The sequence below is a fragment of the Semicossyphus pulcher genome, unplaced genomic scaffold (assembly GCF_022749685.1).
Source record: "Semicossyphus pulcher isolate SPU_LCO1_2020_fin unplaced genomic scaffold, fSemPul1.0.p SCAF_16, whole genome shotgun sequence".
Lineage (NCBI taxonomy): Eukaryota > Metazoa > Chordata > Actinopteri > Labriformes > Labridae > Semicossyphus > Semicossyphus pulcher.
In genome coordinates this window covers 15479171-15500226 of record NW_027211670.1, presented here as the reverse complement: position 1 = coordinate 15500226, position 21056 = coordinate 15479171, and the positions used below count along the sequence as shown (strand labels likewise).

The following is a 21056-nucleotide window of genomic DNA, read 5'->3' as shown; positions in this document are numbered from 1 at the left end:
GAATTTCTCTTTTTCTCACCAAATTGTAATGGAATATACATTTTTCACAAATAATATTAATATAAAATATAGCAGTAAAAAAATCCAATATAATGAGGTGTGTCTTATTTGTCCAGGAGAGTATTAACACCTGACAGTGATTATGACATGGAAGCCATTGAAAAAGAAAAACAATAACATTTTCCATAAAAATGGGTTAACTGGTTCTTGAAGAACTTCAACCAAGTCCAGTTGCCTTTTGGATTAAAATCCAGCATAATGAGGTGTGGTTTATTTGGTGAGTATCTGACGTTGATTTGAGGACACTAGGTCATATGACATAGAAGCTTTAAACATATTAATATAACATAGAAAAAACAACAAATTCCAACATTAAGAGTTGTGTCCTATTAGTCCAATTTAGTACAAAATAAAATAAATATGTATTAGCGCGACGGAAATTATGACGTCATCACATAGAGACTGACTTTCTCGAAGCACCCCCAGCTCTAACCGACATCCAGCACCCCTGTGGTAAAAAGTGTTTTTGTTTATGTGTAGAGCAAGCCTGCTGTAAATCATAAGGGCGGGACCACATGAATATCCTATTCTATATGTTTGTACGTAGTGGCTAAATAAGACATTTTAAAAGACATTTTTCGAACGATGTTTTCTTAAAAACTACTGTGTCCACGACTGTAGCACCAGATACATCCACCAGATGTCATTTTCCCACAACATGTTGCCTCTCCGTCTCTGCGTCTGCGTGTGTGTGTGGATCATTGATGCCTCGAGTTTGACTTATTTAAGATTAGTTTTTGAGTATTACCAAGTATTATTACGAACAGTAGCTGAGATTTTTAGCAAGTATTTAGGGACCATATTATGAAATAAGCCATGAGAACAGTAAAGCACAGTCATGAGCACAGTAACTCAAGGTTGAAATTCAAATTTAAATGCTTTGACCCTGATTTCACCCCAAAAGTTAAGCTGAACTTGTCCCAAGAAGTTTGTCCTACGATTCAGGGCCAGCAGCAAGAAAGACCTGAAAAGAAAGATCTTTTTATCTGGTGAGCTGACGATTTGAAGTTCCAAGAAACTGATGCACAGAGACTGTAAGATGCTCTTATTTGTGTCAATCTCTGTCCTTCTCTTCTCCTGCTTCTCTGCATCCCTGTAGGCCGTTCCTCCTCTCTTTGTTCCCTCCCTTGACATCACTTGTTCCTCCTGAGCCTCCTGTTGCTCAATTTTCCATCTGTAACTGTGTCTCTTGCTTCACGTTTGCCTTTCCTTCCCTCTATTCTGAAACTTCCACGGGCTGTTGCACAACATTCAGCGAGGGAAACAGCTCCTCTTTTCTCCTGCAGGTTTGATTGACAGCACCCCTTGCACACACTCTGCAGTAAGTGTGTGTGTGTTTGTGTTTGTGGGAGGGGGGGGGGATGCATGTGTCTTGGCATCAACCTGTGTCTTTAGAAGTCTAATTGCAGCATTTGGTCTTTCTTCTCTGGGCCAGAAGAGCATGTGTGTGCACTCGTACACACACGCATTTTCCTGTGTGTGTGTGTGTGTGTGTGAATGCTGCTTTGAGAAAACAGAGCAACAATTCAAGTCCAAAGGTTGCGAAAGAGCTCTCACACTGATTCAGCTAAGGAGTTCAGGCGCCCGTGCATGCACTCCCACACACACACACACACACACACACACACACACACACAAGGGGTTGTGTGTTGACTTAAGAGTTAATGAATGGATGATTGAGGGCTGCAGGGGTTGGGGAGCGCAGTGCCGTGGAAACAACCCCTCTTTCCCAGGAAAGGGAGTAAAGAACAAGCGTTAGAGACAAAGAAAGGGACAGAAAACGAGTGTCTCAGAGACAGAATGAAATTCAGATTGTGTGTGCCGAGAGCCGAGGGGGGCTGTGGGGCGAACTACTTGAAGCAGAAGCATTGAAAGAGCCAATAAAGCAAGTAGCATGTACTTGACAAGGACCCAAAGGGGCAAAGAGAGGGAGAGAAGCAGCTGTTGGAGGAGGAGAGTGAGACAAAGAAGGAGCAGGGGGCTGTCCTTACTTGCTCTTCAGTGTGAGGAGTGTATGTGGGAGGAGGCACAGGGAGAGGAGAAAGAAGAGGACAAGAGACGAAGAGGGAGTATGTTTGGTGTGTGAGGGAATATTCGTCTGAAAGTGTGTGAGGGTTTTGCAAAGTTGCGGGCGGCCTCCTCTCCTCCTTTTTGCAAAACTTTGTCTGAGGGACCATGCAGCGGGGCTGGACTCTTCCCTGGCTCCCTGCTCTCCTGCTGGGGCTGATGGGGCTCCTGGCGCGGGGCTCGGACTTCCAGCATCACCGCTACGAGGACATGGTGCGAGCCCTGTTTGCAGTGCAGAGCGAGTGCCCCTACATCACGCGCATTTACAACATCGGGCGCAGCGTGGAGGGGCGCCACCTCTACGTGCTGGAGTTCAGTGATAACCCGGGAATCCATGAGGCATGTGAGTAACACCTGATTCAATGATTGACAGTTCAGTGAGGATGGGCATGTTAGGATTAAGAGTGTTTTCATGCAGATAAAATAGCAGACATTCTGCAAATTCCAAGTTAAAATGAGTTTATATTAGTTAAGATTCAAGTCACACTCTTCTCAAAGCAACTTCTGTTAATCAAAACTGTCCTGGTGCTGCAGCAAATGGATTAAATGCACAGGCCGTGTCACTGGCTCCCCATTTGTTTTGCACTTCTTGCTGTGGCGAGTGAGAGCATAGCTGGCAGGAGACACAGCAGTCTGTGGGGGCTCCAGTTTTTTCCCACAGGAGATGAAACGCAAGCTTTCCATGTAGCTTTCAGAAGCTGAATTACTGTGCGGCTTCATGGTGAGAAGGGGGAAAAAAAAAGAGGCGCTATCCAAAAAGCTGGCTTCTTTGATAAACATCAGTGACGGCAATCTGTGGAGAACACAAAGTGAAACCTAAAAGTGAAAGAATTGAGAAACATCTGTGATTCATTTCATCTTTTTTTTCTCGCCATCCAACCGCTGACAACATGTGGGGTGTTATTCAAAGCAGAGCAGATGACACAGAGGTTCGCTTTGAGTCAATATGACTTTAACCCTGAACCGACTCTTGCAAAAGCTTTGCTCGTTTTCCCTCCCTCTCCAAACCACTGAATCCGGCTTCCAGGTGTTTACGTTGCATATCAGTTGCAAATTGAAAAACCACGACCTCATCACAGTGTTTGCACTGAAAGCAGGCCGTAAGGTCAGACGGGATTTTGAAGAGTTTTCCATTCTTGCATTTTTCATGGCAGCTCTTTGGGGGGAAAAAAAAAATAAAAGCTTGACAACTGCAGGGAATGCTCTTTTGGCTGCGGCTGAGCTTGCATTTTTATCTGCATTTGCACACGTAGGGGCTTCCTTCAGGAGAATGGAAGGATGTGCGCCTGTTCTGTTGCATGATGACCGAGGGTGAAAAACAGGAACCGTGCACTTCACGGAGGGGAGTGACCTCAGGTCTCGTCTGGGTCAGCCCTCCGGCACCCTTTAGGAAGTTCATTCTTTCACATGCTGCTGAGGGTTGGTGTGTGTGTGTGTGTGTGCTTTTTAAAGCTGCATGCTAGAGCCAACACTGTTTTCTGAACCTAAGGCCAGTTGGCCCCTTGCTAAAGAAAAGGAGGTGAATTGTAGCAACCAAGCTGCCATTTGGGTGCCTGAAGCAATTAGTGAAGGGTGTTCATAAATTTAAGAGTATCTGCTCACTCCCACATACCACAGCCCGCCAAAGCCCCCTTATATCTTCTTATGAACTACAGAAGTGCAAACACATCTAATAATCCAGTTTAAAATCCATATTTTCATCGTACACTTAAGGGACAAGACAGCAATATTTTTATCATTAAACCAAAGTTCTCAGCAATATTTATCAGTAGCTCTGTCAGCTGCAGAGTTAGGGGGTCCTTGGTTCTATCAACACTCCAGCAGTGATTAATGAAGGGACCCTGGGGAGGAGGGAACCTTATACAGAGAGAGGGAGACTGTTTGGATAGGTGCCTCACCCAATCAGTGACAGATAGGAATAGGAATGTAAGATGACCTTATCCAAATAATTCAATCAGATGTAATCAGACTCACTGCCCTGAGTTCACCTTGGTCACAACCTTAAGAGCTTCCGATAAAGAAACTGGAATAATGTAAACTGAGATTAGTAAATTATAAATAGTTTAGAACAAAACAGTAATATTAAACACCCCCAATTGAATGCACTAACAGGCTCGCAGATACAGCCTTAGTTGGTCTGGTATCGCTAGCAGCTAATGGCTAACGTTAGCTGACCGAGACCTGTGTGCGAGGCATAGGCGGGCCTCCTATGCTCTATATTTCCAATGTGTGAGTCGCGCTAGATATGCGCCTGTCAAGCCAGCTGTGTCAAGACCCTCATCTCTTTTCATGCATTTAAAATGAACACGCCACACACACGCCACGCTTCCAGTGTTGCACACGAAAGCACACATTGACCTGATGCGGTCAGCCACATACTAGGTTGACCTAGTCATGTTGTTTTGATTGTTTAACGATGATTGTCTGACTGGAGTGCAAAGCTAAAATGGGGACGTGCCCTTTCAACAAGGAAAATGTATTGCATTTATGCTGTTGACCAAAAATAAATAAATATAAATAAACACTCCCTACCTGTTCAGTCGGCTGTATTTTAAGTAGCTTAAAGTCAGTGTGCTCATATGTGCGTTACGTATGTGTGTGCACGCTCAGGCAGTCATTTTACCTGTCACGCTTGACAGCTCTGTGTGGCCTTTTGACCTTCATGTCCCCCCTCACCTCTCCACTTCCTCTCCAGTGGAGCCGGAATTCAAGTACGTGGGCAACATGCACGGCAACGAAGTGCTCGGCCGTGAGCTGCTCATTAAGTTCTCCCAGTTCCTGTGCGAGGAATACAGGGCCGGAAACCAGCGGATCATGAGGCTGATCCACGATACCCGCATCCACATCCTGCCCTCCATGAACCCGGACGGCTACGAGGTGGCTGCCAGACAGGTAATGTGCACCCTGACAATACATGTGAGCTCTATGCTTACATGTGCCAAATGAAAACCAAGTTTTTCTTCTGCAATCATTTGCAACTTTTGGAAAAAAATAGGTCCAACATTTTTCCTTGACTTTGGTGTTGGCAGTGGAAATGTAAAAGTCCTTCAGGAGAACTTCTTAAACCTGCAAATAAAGTCACAGCAAACACATATGACTCCATCAAGTAACCTATATCTAAAGGTATGTGTGTTACCGGCAGTGCAGAACAGTTTTTTTCCCCCACTGTTTGCTAATATCTATAATAATCCCATCTATCAGCTTCCCGGGAGAGCCCCTAGATTTACTGGGGGCTAATTATATGGACCCTGAAACTACAGACATACATGCAGGCACCTTTAAAAACAAACACATGCACACAATCTCTCTGAGGCAAATTATATATCCCGAGGAGGCCAGTTGCACATGACGGCGTGTCTCTTTGCCACTCAGACAACACATGCGGACTGCACTGTAATTTCTTGCATCAACAGATGTTGGGATGCAGCAGCGTCTGGACAGAAACAGGAAGGTGGCTCCATGTCACAGATTCCTCGATGGCACAGTGTACTGATTTATCTCAAGAAATTGTTTCATACCTGTGACATCAGAAAAACAAGAGTCAAAAGCCATTCTAGCACCTCTATGAGTCTGTACCTAGCTAAAAGCTAAAGTCAGATAGCTAACATGCTGCCACTGACAATGCTAACAGGTTAATGTTAAGCAGGATAATTGTGTAACATGTTCACATAGACTTTATGTTAATAGTGGAAAAAATGAAGCCAAAGTACTTGTGATTGACACGGCGCTACCATGGCGACCTGTCAACAAGGATAGAGACGTAGCATTGCGTATTCACTCTTTACGCCAAATATGGTCACTTCAGGCTCTAAAAAAACAAGATGGCAACGGCCGTAATGCCAACCTTGAGGCTTCAAAACAATGGGTGGTTGAAGTCACAGTAAATACAGTCGCTTCACAAAGTAAACGCAGGATTACTTTTTTATTTTAGCATGTCAGCATGCTAAACTAAACTAAAGGCACATGCTGAAGCTAATTGCTGATAATACACCGAACGAGGTTCAATTTTGTTCCAATGCTGGCACCAGAGGAAAAGTCAAGGAAACACTGAAATCTTTAGGATTCATCCTGTGGGGAACATGAATGTTTGTACCAATTTTCATGCCAATCCAGCCGTTGACATTTAACTCAGAAGGACAACGTCAGACAGATGCAAAACCTTCTCTATTGTGTCTGCCATGCGTTATAATAGGCGTTTTGTAATACTCAGGACTCATAGTGCCTTGGAATTTTTTCTTGTTTGTGTTTTTGTGACATATTTAGCATTTTTCTTGGAGGCTTTCTATTTAAAAAACAAAGAAATCATTGTCAAGTAAAGGTTATGTCCAGAAAAAAACAACTGAAGAAAATTAACTGTGACACTGTGGAACACACAAACTACTTTTCCTTTGCCGCTTCCAAACAATATAAAGTCCTAGTTTAAGAAGCTGTATCTTAAAACCAAAGAGGCAAAAAGATAGAATGATAATTAAATCCATCTATTGGGGAAAAACCAACATTTGCTGCTGTTTGATATGTTGTCTGTGTGTCGACAGGGTCCAGAGTTCAACGGCTACCTGGTGGGTCGAGGGAACTCCAGAGAAATCGATTTGAACCGGAACTTTCCGGACCTGAACGCACTCATGTACTACTATGAGAAGACCAACGGACGAAACCACCACCTGCCACTGCCAGACAACTGGGAGCAAACGGTCAGTACTAGAAAAACGCCCCTTTCATCTTTGTGTTTGTGGGGAGAAAGAAACAGTGAGGAGAGTACGTTTCTCTTGCTCGTGTGTGTTTGTGTTCCATGTTTGAAGTTAAATCATGAGTTACAAAGCTGAGTTATCTTGGCTTTGACTGTGTTGACGTTGAGATTTGTAGTGGATCAGATTCCGCAGCAAGTTACTCAATGAAAAGAAACTGCCTGTAAAATTAAACATTGAGTGGACAAAGTAAACGGCCCGGCTGGCTGTTTGTGTATGTTGTGTGTGTTTGTGCGTGTCTGACCTTTTGGCATGGGTGTGTTTGCTTATTCTACTGTAGTAACCTATACCTCGTCATATAAACAACTTATCCTCTGGGTCAGACAGAGGTCGCTCTCCTTTGTCCTTGCATTATGAAACAAGCAGGCAGCCTTACTTGTTCCAACTCAGATGTGGAAGTTGATGCACAATAATCGTTTAACACTCTCGCACTCTTAGAATCACAACACCTGACACGGTACTACAGGTACTGTATATAAAGACTTTCAGCCTGAGTGAAACATTTTTGACGTTTTGTCACCACGATGAGAGTCTGAACTGACCCACTCTGCGGTCTCAGAGTGTAGCTGTTACCTGCTAGTATCGTATGAGTGTGTGCATCACTACACATAGTTAGCAATCCTGTGAATTCATTTATAGTATCACTTCCTTGCGATGTCTGTAGTGGTGGAAGAGGACCTTTACCAATAGTACAACAACGTAAGAATACTTCAGTTTATAAAGTTTAGCTTTTTGGATATTACAATTTGCATTATTAATACTAATGAAATAAAGTTGTCTGCATTTTGCTATTAAAGGAGGCTGAGGTGAAACCACTTTATATACGGTTCAGTATTTTAATCCATTGGTTCCCAACCTAAGGGTCAGGCCCCTTCAAAGAGTCACAAGATAAATCTGATGGGTTGGGAACAACTGGCTTGATATTTTGCATTTTCAAATCTTAAACTGTTTTATGTGTTAAACCTTAATCTTAGAAGTAAGTGGTAACTAGGGATGTCCCATTCAGCTTTTTTGGCCCCCGATCCGATTCTGTTAATATTAAATATCTGTCAAACCGAGTCCCGATCTGGTTTGGCCTTTTTCGCTCTCTCAGGGATATTTGTCCTTCCTTTGAAAGTCCAGAGTTTGTTGCTTTGGCGCAGAAGCCTTTTCCTCTGTCTTTCAGTGAACGCATCATATTCCGTTGCATGTTTAGTTTTTAGATGTGGTATCAGATTGGTAGTATTGAACGCAGCGTATTGCATATATTGCAAGTGGCTGTTTTCGCTTCATAGTTTAAAGTATTTCCACACTGCTGACATTTTAGCCACAGGGTTATTAATGCTAAGTTACTCGCACATTTGCGTACTGCCGCAAATTGTGCTCGGTTTAGAACAGTTGACGTAAAAGATTGGGGTGAGATGGTCGGCTTAAAAAATGCGCCTTCGATCCGAAAGTTGAGATCGGGATATCTCTAGTGGTAACTATATCTGATAATGAGGAATAGAGCTAAGGTGCAGCATTTAGGTAAACAAACTTATATTCCACCACTGCTACTTCAAGAGCAGTTATACTTTCTGTAGATTAAAGCCCTGCTGGATATTTTTCTTTGTATGAGACTATTGGCACCCACTTTACTGTGCTTCATGAAATATTTCTTACTTGGCAAGAACACTCTAAGCATCCTGTATAGTCAGGTACTGTGCATGTACCTGCATGTCCATTAAAAGTATAAGAAACAGTCACTTGCACTACACTGTGAACAACATAAACTGTATCAATCATTTAAAGAATATGCTGACGGGTTATGTTGGTGGCTCACTAATGCAGGTTATATCGCTCTGCTTGGCCACAGTAGATACATTTATTTTCTGTGTAACTCAGTGAACTCATGATTTAAGATCACTGCAGTGTAACGTGTAGAAAGAAGGCATGCTGTCAAACTATCACTAATAGCTGGCTGAAAGTGTATTTTAAGTATTAAGGTCAGGTCCTTGGGGATGTCTCGTCTGCAGCTGTCTTATATCTTCAGCAGACACTAAACGGGCTTCTGTTCTCAGGGTTAAACTTCTTTAGGTGTCTCTAAATCGGCCTGTTTGATCGTTCTTACTTGAGCACACTGGGTGTTATTAAAGGCAGATAATAGGATTTCTCTGCAAGTCAAATGTGAGTGTTTGTTAGTGCTACATATTAATGTAGCAGTGTTTGTTTTTATCGTATTATGAAACTGTTATCCGTTTAAGGCATATGAGTGTAGTTTTACTTAAAGTTCTAATCTCAAATATTTCATTGGCAATGATTGGTAATTGTGGGAGCACACGTCCTCATGTAACCAGACGTCTACGGCTGGCTCAATTGTGGTGGTTCTAACTCTTGATTTTCCTCGCTTTCATTTGTAGACTGTTTGCCTTCTTCTGAGCGTCAAATTTGTTTCTTTTTCTTTGGATTTTCACTTATTGTTGAAGTTGTATCTGTAGTCATCGATCTTTTCTTTGTTTGTTCAGCCGTAGTAGATTACTGTTTACTCGCAACACTTGCAGAGACCGGAAAAGTGTCTGCTTAGCTCCGCCTACCCTCTCTGGCAGACCAACCACTGCTGAGCGCCGCTTGTGTTTTTTTCCGTGAATGTCGCTACAGACAGCCAGTCCATAATAATACTATATACTGCAAATGCAAAGGCTTTCATCAGTGGGCCATAGGCTCAAGCACCATTGTGTTACCTCATTCGGTGATAGATAAAGACTTAACAGACATTTATTTACATGAAAACGTTTGAGATTGTTACTTTAAGATGATGATGCAATAAATTACTTAAAAAAGATATATATACACGACCTATGTGCATATTTAAAAGTAACTATTTTCAATATGTCAGGAATAATATAATAAAATCAGGAAGCAACAACTGACAGCTCAATACTGTACAGGTATCGGCTGTGTACACAGATATAAACTTTACATAGAGCCAAGCTCAGTATCAGTATCGGTAAAGAGAAAGAGCCAAAAGAGCTACATGAGGAGTTAGTGCCTCTAAATTAAGTTAGGAAACCGTATCATTGAGCCACTTATTTAAAAGGGGAGGTTGATTAACTTAATTCAAAATCACCTCTTTAACTGCAGCGGATTTTGGCAAGGTATCAATACAGTACTAATCGTTAAATATCAAAAAAGTGTTTTTTCAAGCAAGCCTTTGATTTTTACTTTTTTTTTTTACTAGTTTCTGTGTTATGTCCAGAAAACTAAAGCACTGGTCTGCCCTGCGGCGAGCTGTCCTCCCCACATGACTGCCTCCTGAACGGCAAACACAAAAGAGTAACTGTGCCACTGTTACAGATACTTCATTCATGCCGGTCAGGATTACATTCTCACAGGCTACACATGTGCACACTCCACCGTGCTACATTTTAATTAGCGGATGATGCTTCACGCCGAGGAATGAGTCCATTTCTCTCCTCGGCCAGAGAGATTGTTCCATGCTCAAATCACACGGAGACGGCTAAGTTGTAATTTTCACGGATAGTTTCTCTAAAGGGATTCCTTTAGAGAAATGTTTTATATCTTTCCGCCTCCCACAGACTGACAACAGGGTCTATTCTAAGCCCTGCATACCGCATTTATATAGTCTGTGAAGAACAACATGAGCCGCTGACATTTGTTTGGCCTCATAAAGTGTTAAATCCAACCTGGGATTGCTTGCCAATGAACCTCTAAGTGATCCAGAATGTGCGGATATGTGTGTGTTTGTGTTTAAGATGGCATTCGTAACACGACTTTATGATTATCAGTGTGTGTCCTTCATATGTAACCCTACACCATAGTGTTGGCTCTGACTTCAAAGAGTGCACGAGTGTATATAAAGATCCACGGACAATAAACACCTGCCAGGCCTCAAAACAGAAGTCCTGCTTCTTGGTTACCAATGCTGCATTCAAGGCCTGTCGTCTCAGATCGGGTTTTGATTATTCTCCAGCTGGACCAGACTGTGTTTATTGTCCTACATACCTTATTCAAGGAGAGGTATTACAGCTTGTCTCCATGCGTGATATACGGCCAAGAGCATGCGAGGATAGTTATCGCTGACAGAGACAATATATGGCGGCCTAAACCAGAATCTGAAGGTTAAAGATTTATGAAGTATCACAAAGGAGGATCCACAAACTTTAGAAGTCGGTCTAACCTCATCTTGTCCCTGAATTCCAGAAACAAAGCGTATTTCCAGTCTAGATAAAGTGAGATATACTCAAGTGTTGAAGGACATTTGTTCCCAAACATTGCATTCCCTTGCTCTTAAAAATTAAAAAGGAAGGGAAAAATTACACAAAATACTTGCTTATAGTAAAGCAGAGAAAACAAGGATTTGTCCACATAACCAGCCAGGCAGAGAAGCCAGCAGTTCTGGGTGAACTGAAAACCAGATGTGGTCAGTCCACTGATGGTGTTTGGGGAATGTCTGGGATAAAGTTATGTGAAACAATATCAGTAAATTGGATTAAATTATGATTTATCTTGCAAAAGTAAAAGTTGAATATTTCCAAGAGAGTCAATAAGTCATGCAGAGTTGTTCTGGTACCAAAACCAGTATCGGAAATGCCTTCAATACAGCTTAAAATGCAATAATTGACCAGCAAGTATGCAGATGATACCATCATTTATTTTGCAAAAACAGTAGTCTACATAGCAACAATATGGCAGCCACTAGCAACTACTGTTTTAGAGCGGCAAAGAAAAACAGTGAGCTGCTAGCTAGAAGTGTATCGTTAGCTAAAGCTAGCTAAATGTCATATCATTTTTTTTCCAACCACTTATTTAAAGGTTGCTTTTTTTAATTCAAAGTTAAGATTTTTTAAACCTGTGACTACACAAAGCAGTTACAAGTTAATACTCAGGGTTTCTCTGGCAGTCTTCGAAGGACACAGGATGTAAGAAGAGACTGCTAGCCGAACTACTGCTAACGTTAGCGTAGCTTGTTCCTAGGTGCTCAGCTTGTTTTTAAGTTAGGATTCCTACAGTTTACTAAGCTTGGCCGTAAAGCAAAGATAGCAATCATACAAAATCAATAACAGGTTTGTGGTAAAGCTAATAAATGTTTAATATGTTTTCTTATTTAACTAGTAACGGAACTGGTAGTCAAGTTGGCCAATAGACAAAAAAAATAGATATTGGAACATTGCTGATGTGATGTGCATTGCCCTCTAAGTGGATTAGCTCTAAAAGTTCCACTTTATTTATAACTTTCTCATTCTACGTCCTCCACAGGTTGAACCGGAGACTTTAGCAGTAATAAAATGGATGCAAAACTACAATTTTGTCCTATCAGCCAACCTCCATGGGGGAGCCGTAGTCGCCAATTACCCTTTCGACAAGTCGAGAGATCCCCGCATTCGAGGGAGGACCACGTACGCGGCTACTCCAGATGACAAAATCTTCAGAAAGGTGTGCTGCAGCTTGAAAATTCTTTCCAGATGCTACACACATCTGTTCTCATCACTGTGTGTCGTGTGTATGAGTGCGTGTGAGTGTGTGTGAAAACATCTGGATGACTGGGCATTCTTGGATTTGTGTGTGATGACAGTTGGCGAGGACTTACTCGTACGCTCACAGCTGGATGCACAAGGGTTGGAACTGCGGGGACTTCTTTGATGAGGGGATCACCAACGGGGCCAGCTGGTACTCTCTGTCGAAAGGTAAGCAAACCCTCTGCTCCTGAGCATTTTGTAAATTGTCTTCAGCAGTGCCCACAAATATCGAAATTTCCTCCCAGGTCAAAAGTTAGGTTTTAAATTTGATCTTGGAACTGAGCTAAGCTTGAAGCATTAGAATATGAAGATTTGGGGCACTCTTGAGTAGCATAAAAAATTGTCACGGTTTGGGTAAAAAATAAATTGGTAAAGGACCCAGGTGCAGACTTAGATATATGATTTAATTTACAAAAGGCAAAAAATGCAAAAACAAAATCTAGAATCCAACAAAAGACAAAAAGTTTCATAGTCAAGATAAAAGAATAATCCAAAGGAAAAACTGGAAACACACACAACAACGGGGAGCCACGAGGGAACAGGGAAAATCCACAAGGATGACAAAAGTCCACAGGTAACACGGCAAAGACAATGAACTAGCCACAAAGACTAAATAAACATAGGAGGTGAGGCTAATCAGACACAGGTGAGACAATCAAGGGGCAGGTGAAAACAATCAGGGCAGGGCACACAATCAAACAAGCGGGAAACACAAAGGCAGGAAGTGGACCAACACGAGAGACAAGGTGACAAAGTAAAACAGGAAATGATCTAACCAAAAACACAAGTGAACTACTTAACTAAACAAGACTAAAAACTGACAAGAACACAGAATGAACTAAATACAAAACTAAACGATGAGAACTCATGACAAGGGACAAAGTGACAAAGTAAAACAAGAAATAATAACTGGAAAATGTCTTCAATTCTCACTGTAAATGGCTGAAACTAGCTTTCATGATATAGCTATGTAAATGAGACTTGTAAGATAAACCAAAGTGACCAAAGGTTGTACAAGTTTTACTCTAAAACCACTGTTTACATTTTCTGTCTGAATTGTGACTCCATATCTGGACTTGCAATGCTTGAAGAGGGCATGATGCTTGTGTTACGATGCTTTAATGAATCAGTTAGTGAAGACGTAACAATAACTTTAGCCCATCTACGTTTTTAAGTTCCAGTGAGTGAGCAAGTGAGCAAAATACAAAATGTATTTTTCCATTGGATTTTGAATACCTGCAGAAAATGTGGTGATGTGGAAATGTGTTTTTTTTCAACAAGATAGTCTTTACAAATATGCAATGCTTTAATTGATTTCAAAGCATCAATGCATCGCAAACGTATGTAGCTAACGTTAAGCTAGCTTGCTTCTAATTTGGGTATTTATTGACATATTTTTATCATAAAACGTATGATAATCATAAAAGCTTGTGTTAACCCCATACCTGATTTTAGCATCCGAACAAAAATCCATCCAATTTTCCTGTTTACTTTAAGAGGAGATGATCAGATATAGATACCATCGTCAATTAGACTAATGTACACTAAATATGAAGCTGTAGTCATTAGCCAGTTAGCTTAAAACCACAATTTGTTTCAGTAGGTATTAAAATATCAAGAAATAACTAATTAGCTAGTTAATTAGCCAGTATAGTTGTAGTAATAGACAGTAGTGAGTAGTAGTAATTAAGCTGTCTCACTCTTTGTTCTAAGCTAACTGCCTGCTTGTGGTAGCTTCCAATTAAACATAAAGTCCTGAAAGCTGTACCAATGTCCTTAGCCTACTCTTAGCAGAATGGGAACAAGTGTATTTCCCAAATTTAAACTTCTATGTGCCTCCACTGATGTAATGATTACTAATACAGCTTGCAGCAGTACACAATTTACACGAAAGGAAGGGAGGTTTGTCGCGATACCTCAGACTAACTGTGGGAAATCCAGCATTTTTTTTCTACCAACACCATAAAGCATAACATGACTGGTTCCCTAAACTGTTAACATGAATTTCCACTCTATTGGAAGACGTCATTCTCCTTACCCATCCAAAGAATGACAAGACCCCCTGCATGAATGATGGCAGGGGCTGGCATCGACTTCAGCATGAATGACATGCCTTGAGTGGCTTGCAAGGCACTCATTCCCAGTGTGGTCATGAACTCTCTGACTCTTTCAGAGGCCTGAGCTGTTCTCTCCTCTTGACTTTAACCTCTTCACCTGCTGTAGCCTACACCAACAACTGCATTTACACTTCAATAAGACAACAACCTTAGGGACTGTATGAAAGTTATTATTATGGGGGATGGGTAGTCTGACGGGAGGGGAGTTCCCTTAAGATGCAAAGAAGTCCCACTTGTGCTAGATTGACTTTGTCACTGACAGTAGTAATTAATGTTTAGTTATTAGTAGACATACTCGCCTTACTTTGCACTGGGAAAACATGCCTTTTATACATCGTTTTAATTAAGCTTATTTGACTTTTTAGGCATCGTCCAATATTTTAGGGCTTCCGGTGTAGCCAGCGTATATCCAAATAATCCATCAGGGATACTGGTGTCAAGACTCCCTCTTCTGTGTGCTGGTCATCATTTACAGTCCGTCCAGCAACCTAAGACAGGCACACAAAGATGGGGTTGAGGGAGGACATCTTCAACATATGCAGATAGAATATTCTTCTGTAGGGTTAATTTAATGTTATATTGATGTCAGGCATAAGCCATTGGTTTTTCGAGATGCCCATTCAAACTTCATTGGATACTACTCAGATAGCAAACGGAACAGCGGCCATTTTCCTCTGACAGTACGCTAAGGGTGGGAAGCTTAAACATCTTAGCTGTATTCTAGCTTGCAAATCATAAAATCGTATGTTTGAACCCATGTTCGATCAGCAAATAAAAAGACAACATATAGTAAAAAACCAGAGGAACATTGGGCCATGTTTCAAGTTAAAACAACATATTTGATAACTCATTATAACTCGTTAGCATCTAACCCCTTCCTAGCTAACATAACAGTTTGATGTTGTTTCATAATATGATAGGAAAGGCTTTGATTTCTAGCTAAAGGTAATGTTAGCAAGTTAAAGGTGAAGTTAACTTGCTACTGGTAACTTTAGGTAGGTAAAAGTTAACTACCTAACGTTAATGTTAGCTAGGAATTGGTTAGCTAGCATTTAACCACTTCCTAGCAAACATAACAGTTTTCTATTGTCTCATGATATGATAGGAAAGGCTTTGATTTCTAGCTAATGGCAATGTTAGCGAGTTAAAGGTGAAGATTACTTGCTAATGGTAGTTTAAGGTAGCTAAAGGTTAAGTTAACTACCAAATTTTAATGTTAGCTAGGAATTGGTTAAATGCTAAAGTTAGCTGTAGTGACTAAGCTGAAAGTAGGAAACAGGTTATCAAATATGTTATTTTTACTGTCTATTGTCTTTTAAAATGTAATATGCAATTGTAGAGTGTCTTTCCAGTCTAGTGTCCTCGAATACGCTATGCCTTGTTTTGCTCTGCATCTAGTGTCAAGAATAATAAATACATCAAAACAGTAAATCTTGGCAAATGAACTCTTTGAGGATTATTTATGACCATAAAATGAGCAAGAGTGCTTTCTTGTGGAACTGTTATTAGGGTTTGGTTTAATAATAATATTATTTATTGGCATTGGCCATCTACAGGCCATAAAGAGTTATATAAGCTCAGGCGCCAGCAAGTTATAGTTTAAAATTTTGGGCTTTGTTTTTAAGATTTAATGAATACTTACTGTAATGTTTTGTCTTAGACTTCTCGGAAGCAACATTAAACCAACTTCTTTTGACTGTCTGGGCATGTTTTCAACTTCAGCTCAGTTAATCTATAATACCAACTATAACAATACACTTCTTAGATCTGTAAACCCTGGCCAGGGCTGGTCTGGATTATTTTTTGGAATGTGTAACTGTTGGGCTTTTCGGTTGAGTCATGAAAGCGTTTGAATTAGATGAAAACGCCCACAGTTGCATTTAGTAGGAGCACGTTATGTTTATTTTAACAGCATCTTTTGCTCCAAGTGTTATGTCATGGTCTATGAGGTTAGATCTGAGCTCCCAAGTTGGGCCTCACATGCATTCAGCTGCTATGAAAAGTAGTTTATTGCCCAGTTGCAAAGCCAAAGACTAATAAAACGAGTTGTTATCAGGCCATCGAAAATAGTAAAAGCTCCAGACCAAAAATGTGTCACATTTCTTTTTTAGATGGACTGAAATTATAAATCACTCAACTCCTCACAAATCTCAACTTTCAGAGGAAAACCAAGGCTTCATGAACTGCACACGGAACCACTGCTATGACCGATATGTCCCCATTTAAATATTTTTGTGTGTTTCAGGCATGCAGGACTTCAACTACCTGTACAGCAACTGCTTTGAGATCACCCTGGAGCTGAGCTGTGATAAGTTCCCTCCTGCATCGGCGCTGCCCAGAGAATGGCTGGGCAACCGGGAAGCACTGGTTTCATACCTTGAACAGGTCAGAAGACAAATACACACACTCACTACCAGGAGCCATAAGTGCCATACCATAGCTTCTTTTCAAAGTTATCTTTGCTTTCCTGGATAAAGAAACTTAAAACGAGCTGCGTGAGATTCAGCGTAATACAAGTAAACTGACTTTTACCTTCTGCCAAGCGTGAAAAGAGGCCTTGGTTTGAGCACAAAATCTCCTTTATCCCAGATTGTCAGAGTGCCAAGATGAAATACAGAGATGTATTGCTTCTTATAGTGGCAGGGCTAGCGTTTTCTGCAGCAATGATTAAATAGACCAAACTCAAAGGGCCTGTAAAGACTGTTTTACTGTTGGTGTGTTACAGACCAGAGGACCACGGTTGGACGTGAATTTTATGAAGTGATTTACTTGCATTAAAAGCGGTGTTACATTGCAGCCTTTCTATGGCTCACACTTATTCCATGCAATGAGAGAAATTGTTGAACCGCGATGGAAAAATATCTAAAATACTGACAAGTAATGTACGTGTGTTCTCCCGTTTTCCAGGTGCATCATGGGATAAAAGGCATGGTATTCGATGAAAACAACAACCCCGTCGGCAATGCTGAGATCTCGGTGGCTGGCGTCAACCACGACGTGACCACCGGTGAGACGGGCTTTTCAGTAAAACTTTTCTACAGATGTAATAGTTTTATCAGCGGAGTTTTCCACTCCTTAACCGCAGTGTTGAAAAACGTAGGTAGCATGTGTTGTACAATCATTATTACAGACAGAAAGTGGAGTCATAAAGAGCAGCCTTTGTGTGTCTTGGAAAGAGGTCCAGCTCTGAACAGAATAGAAAATACCTTTTTTAAAACTATAAAATGAAGGTGGATATCATGTAAGTCAACCCTCTCAGTGGATAGAAACATGCCACCCTCTAGTGACCAGTGGGGAAATTGCACTTTAAACAAGATGCAAACTACTGTTTATGCACTTTATTTTTCCTTTTACTTAAATTATTTTAATAACAGTTGTTTAAATTGTATTCTTGTTTATACCCAACTACATTTAAGAGGAAAATATACTTGTACGTATTTTACATCTGATAATATAAGGTACTTCCCTTCCTTAGATATTAAAAACCCTGTTATGAGCACATTAAACCTGACGTAATTTTATGCCTCAAATGAAACCACCTAAAGTTCACCTTGGCCTACTGGGACATTAAATGTATCCACACTGGTGTTTTTTAGCTTTTATCTTTTAAACTTTAAAAGATATGAGCATTCGCCAATATACATGCAATCTCGGATCCTATCAGCTGTAGTCTGAGACGATACAGCCTCTGGGGACACCGGTGAACATGCCGGGCGGTAAGTGATAAACGACTTCCCGACAAGACTTCCTGTTCCGCGCGCTGCATTGTTACAGAAAGAGAGGCCGTGTTCTTGTGATTAACTTGTTATTAACTGGTCTCACTTTTGCCTGAATTTCAACATCATGATGCAGATTTTTGAAAAGTAAAAATTCAAGCTTTGTCAGGTCTGTCCTCAAGAGGAGAAGAAAACTTTTAAAATGCTCCTTTGTTGAACGGAGGTCGGATCGATCTGATGCATTCGAGGAGTCGGGAAACCTGAACGGCATTTGTGACACAGCGTCAAGGGAGTTCATCTCAAGTTAAATTTTAGATCTAGAACAGATTGTTAGCTGAACTTACAGCAGATGTCTGTTTATAGAGATTAATAAGAAGCTAAATCGCCGTGTTTTTCTTGCATACGCTGCAGCCTGCTGATACATGATTGGTCAATATTACTCGGACTACACGCAAACTTCAAACGGGAACCAGAAAACTTGCCTTCCCGGAAATCCACATCCCTGCCTACAGATTCTACTATGTAGACTATTCTACTATGTAGAATCTGTAAATAGAGATGAATATATCTGTAATATTTATCGAAAAGCTCCAGATATAACAATGCATCTTTTATAACAAAGGGCTATCTGAACAAGGCCACTGTTGCTTCATGCTACGTCAAAAAGAACTATTATAAATGCAAGTGCAGCAAGTTAGCTAGCTAAATCGGTAATGTCAGTTAAATGGCAATAACCACTGAACATTCACTAGAATTAGCCACCATGTAATGCTGTTTGTACCAGACCCAAAAAAGCTGTAGCAGCAGAAGAGGAAGATCAATTTGTTTCTACTTTCTGAACTTTTAAAGTCTCACTTTAAGGAAAATTTGCTGATAATATTAAGTTTTACTTCATAGCAGTTTTGATGCAGGACTTACTCATAACGTTGCATTACTACTTTTACTAAAGTAAAGGTTCTGAATAATCCTGGTGTTTCCCCCTCTAACCTTTCCAATGTGATCCCTCCTCTAGGAGTGGACGGCGACTATTTCAGACTCCTGTTACCAGGTACCTACACGGTGACAGCATCTGCCCCAGGTTACGTCGCCTCCACCAGCACCGTCACAGTGGGACCAGCTGAGGCCATACAGGTGTGTTTCTGCTGTGTGTATGAACAGCCATAGTAAGACAGGAACATAACAGCTGATTTAAACTTTTAAAAGAGAACTCCGGACGAGGCTTGTGTTTGTGTCTTGTATGTTCTTATAGGATGAAAACATACTTCTGCTAAGCTCACTTAAACCTTGTTCATCTCTTCCCTCACAGCTTCATTTTTACTTGAAAACGGCGCCAAAACAAAACCTGAAAGTGAAGCCTCACAACGGCAAGAAGAACCTCTCATCTCCCAAGTCGCCCTTAAAACTCGGCCCTAGATGAGACATGGACTAAACTTCACACGCATACATTTAAACACATATACTGAAAACATACACCCGCACACACGCACACACATGCAAATTATGGAAATGATAATTGACCATAATATATGTATGTAATTTAATCTCTGTAGTCCTATGATTATGTATGTCAACTCGTTTTTGTTTGTGTGTTTTGTTGTTGAATATAAGCGGCGTATCTGATGTATTTATGTAACAGTGTTGATTTGTATGAACACAGTTATACTGTATTTGTAAAGGACTTTTCTGATTTTGATTTCTATAATTTGCTGAATATTGAAAGTGAAATAAAAGAATGTGTCATTATTTACCATGTCTGTATATTTGTTAACATAAAGGACAGGAGACATAAGAGAACATTAACAACTAATTGAAGAAAATATCATTAAATAAATGCTGAATTATTATCATATGGAATACTTGAGCATTATCACACTTTAGATTGTGTTTTACTGAATATCGTCATGGCGATTCATAGCCGTGCTGATATTCAATATAACATCACAACCTGGAGTGTGATATTGCTTTTATACAACAGTTACAAAAGGAGCAAATAGCAGTAAACAGTAATAATCAACAACAGATTATTTTTTGCTCCACCAACTCAGCTAGTTCTACAACTTAACTGACACTTGTCTGTTGTTGCTAAGCAACCTAAACATTCTCCTGCACTCTGTGTCTACAGGTTACCATAGATCAGCTGTTTTACACTTTTATCTGTTTGTTTTCATTTATCATCAACCAATGAAATAAGAGCTGTGTGATTCAGAGGTAGCAGTTTGATCAATGTAGACATACACGGTCTGCTGTGATGTTAATTAACAGTATTCTGAACACCTGGCTGAGGCGGAGTGATACACAGAGTGAAAAGTCCCAGTGATGTTGTCCTCTATATCAGCACTCATGGAATGCCTCTTATCCAATGAAATTACTTGGTCAGAACAATGTGTTGTATAATGAGCTTCAATGAGAGAATATTAAGAGTATTAAACTCACTCTATTTTTAATCAGGGATGTTTCACTTTTTCTTGCTGAAGTCTCAGGCTGTGTTCTACCTACAGAGGACAGTAGATGTCACTACTGTACAGCAAAGGAAGAAAACGATGGTGGTCTCAGTATCTGCAGATCCTTGCAGAAAATGCGAGGGAATGCTGAAAGCTGAAATGTGATTGCAAAACACTGCTGAAAATGTAGAATTCCTTCCACGCTTGAGATACGCGCTTGTCACACCAGCATTGTGAAGACTCATCTTTTTAATGCATTTCAAATTAAATTTAACGCATCCCGCAGCGGTAACGCACACGCCACACTTCCAGTGTTACCCACAAAAGCGCACATTGGCCTGATGCGGTCATCCGCATACAAGGTTTTGACCTAGTCTTGTTCCACGAGTTACATAAAGTCTTGTAATTATCTACA

General features: G+C 40.7%; 1 protein-coding gene across 1 annotated transcript; it reads left to right on the top strand.

Moving 5' to 3' along the window:
* The first annotated feature begins 1854 nt into the window (after positions 1-1854).
* On the top strand, positions 1855-20627 carry cpn1 (carboxypeptidase N, polypeptide 1). Its single transcript, XM_069664405.1, has 9 exons — positions 1855-2470; positions 4823-5019; positions 6663-6818; positions 12108-12284; positions 12424-12535; positions 16730-16869; positions 17392-17491; positions 19213-19331; positions 19507-20627. The coding sequence occupies exons 1-9, from the start codon at positions 2236-2238 to the stop codon at positions 19615-19617; spliced, it is 1347 nt and encodes a 448-aa protein (XP_069520506.1). The 5' UTR covers positions 1855-2235; the 3' UTR covers positions 19618-20627.
* The last annotated feature ends 429 nt before the right edge of the window (positions 20628-21056 follow it).